The sequence below is a fragment of the Melanaphis sacchari genome, unplaced genomic scaffold, assembly GCF_002803265.2.
Source record: "Melanaphis sacchari strain LSU unplaced genomic scaffold, SCAv2.0 Contig592_pilon_pilon, whole genome shotgun sequence".
Classification (NCBI taxonomy): domain Eukaryota; kingdom Metazoa; phylum Arthropoda; class Insecta; order Hemiptera; family Aphididae; genus Melanaphis; species Melanaphis sacchari.
Genome location: NW_020271417.1, coordinates 1,214 through 3,629, shown reverse-complemented (window position 1 = coordinate 3,629; position 2,416 = coordinate 1,214). Strand labels below are relative to the sequence as shown.

Sequence of the window (2,416 nt, the reverse complement as noted above, 5' to 3'; positions counted from 1 at the left end):
TGTGTAAATGGCATCAACATTCGATCCACGAGAAAGAGCATCAGATACAAAATTTTGAAAGTTAAGTAAATTAGTAATCGTACTTTTATTTCGCCGAAAGCCATGTTGATCATCTATGATAACATGATTCAAAACAGATAATACCTTATTTGCAACTATTGATTCAAATATTTTAGGTATGAGAGAAAGCAACGAAATTGGACGGTAATTTTCAATGTTGGATAGATCAGATGAAGACTTAGGAATTGGTCGAATAAAACTAGTTTTCCACTTATCAGGGAAAAAGCCGCAGGAAATATCTACAATATAATTAATTTTTCCTTTTAGTTTTTTCAATCTTGTTAATCCTATCTGAAGTATTAGTTGGGTCATTAATGACATCTTTTAAATCTGTGACTGTAATGATTGGAATGTTGTCTAAAAAATATATCGTATATTATTGTAAGTATTTAAAATAATGTTAGATTATGAAAAAATATACCTTCAAAAATTGTACAGTTACCAGTTTTTGGTGGTTTAATAAGTGAATATACAGATAGCATCCTATAAAGCTGGAGAAATGTAGGTGTAGATGGATGGTCATTTGGTCCAGCAACCTGACGGTATAATACCAAAAAACTTCTGTCAAAATAAAGTCAATAAATATTAGAATACTTTTTCTTAAAATTTGGTAAGTATAATTAATTATTTTTAAGTTTACTTCCAAACAATCTTGGTTTAATTTGGCGGTCAAAACATACATAAAATTACATTTATTTAATAAATAATCCATAATATCTACAGTTGATTTAATAGTTATTTTGAGACCATCAGCTGTGGCTTGTGTCAAAAAATCATCTTTTTTTATGAAATTATTATTAAAATTTGATTCCCAAGTATTGATCCATGTCAAAGCTTCTTTTAATACCTATTTAACGTATAAATAATGAAATACCTAAGTTTTCTATAATTAATATAACATTTAAAACAAACAATCTAAAATCTAATATGGTGTAGTGTTTTTAATCATAAGCATAGCATATTATGCTGAAAAACCCTTCACTGTATGATTTTTTTAATTTTTTACGAAAAAAATTTATTATGTTTAATTTAAGTCATAGATAATGGGAAAAATAGTAAAAAAAATAAAAATACAATATTTACTAAGAAACTGCAAACTTAAGTTGGCAATTTATGCATTTCCATAAGGTTACGTCATATTTTTTTCAATATTTTAGAAATACAATTTATAGTAGTTATTTTTAAAATACTTTCATTTCAGTTTAATTCACCTTACATATTTATATTTATAATAAACCAATAAATATTATAATATTAGTTATATTAATTAATGAGTATAAAAATAATAAAAGTAAATAAAATATTAATATTTATTATTAATACATAATAGTAAATTCACTCTAACTTAATTAATAATATATTTTAAGTAAAAATTTAAAAACAATAAAAAATAATATCCTGTTATATATTATAAAGATATAATATATATTTTATAATAAAATTAGTTGTGAAATTTATAAAAACAGTTTCTATCGCTGTTGTAACATAAAAAAACAAGGCATCTAGAGCGTTAAATAAATGACTGATATTTGCAATTGGGCATTTTACAAACAATTCGTCTACTTGCTGTATAGACTTGCCAGTGATCCAAATGATCTTTTATAACATCCATGGGTGGAAGTGATGTACAAGGTGTTCTTTTTTGTCCTCTTAATTTTTCGAACTTCTTGTTGTTGCTCAATCGATTCATTCGATTTCCTTCCACGTCCTTCCCTAGTATTGATACCACCACGACAGAGTGATACCGCAAGTTCTTCGCGATAAGCGCCCAATGTACATTTTTTTCCCGTCACTTTTTTATATAATAACCATGAATTAACCACTGTCACGTCAAGTAAGTGGAAAAATATTTTAATATACCACTTCTTACTACGCATTATTATTCGATATCGAGCAATCATCGAATCAATTAAATCTACCCCACCCATATGAGAATTGTACACCTCAATAACAATTGGCCTGGAAATTTCAATTTTTTTTTCTTTTTTGTCGAAACGTTTTGTGGTACGTTTATCTAGTTCACCTACAAATGTCGAGGCCATAGTAACAACTTTATTATCCCTCCATTGAACTGCCGTAATAGGGATATCATCGACAACAGTGATACATTCTTCCGATGTTCCTCGTGGTTTTTTCATTATTTCTTTATCGGACATCCTTTCTAAATTCAGAAATCGATTTCTTCGAACTGTGCACATTGTATTTATACCTTTTTTTTGTAAATACACCATTACCGGTATCGATGTATAATAGTTATCGAAGTATAGTTTATGATTTTTATTTTCTGGAATGATTCTCGCAAGTCTTACTACAGTATTAGGTACTAGTAGCACTTAAATCTGGTTCACCATATAAT

At 27.4% G+C, this 2,416-nt stretch overlaps 1 protein-coding gene and 1 pseudogene across 1 annotated transcript; both read right to left on the bottom strand.

The window, feature by feature from the left end:
- LOC112599993 overlaps positions 1-715 on the bottom strand; it is a 1,755-nt pseudogene extending 1,040 nt beyond the window's left edge.
- A 904-nt stretch (positions 716-1,619) lies between these two features.
- LOC112599992 (piggyBac transposable element-derived protein 3-like) lies at positions 1,620-2,216 on the bottom strand. The gene has a single exon (XM_025347122.1). It carries the CDS (start codon positions 2,214-2,216, stop codon positions 1,620-1,622), a length of 597 nt encoding a protein of 198 aa, XP_025202907.1.
- Between the last annotated feature and the right edge of the window lie 200 nt (positions 2,217-2,416).

Excerpts from the sequence above, each read along its gene's own strand:
- LOC112599992 (XM_025347122.1), bottom strand. The coding sequence starts at position 2,216 with ATGTCCGATAAAGAAATAATGAAAAAACCACGAGGAACATCGGAAGAA.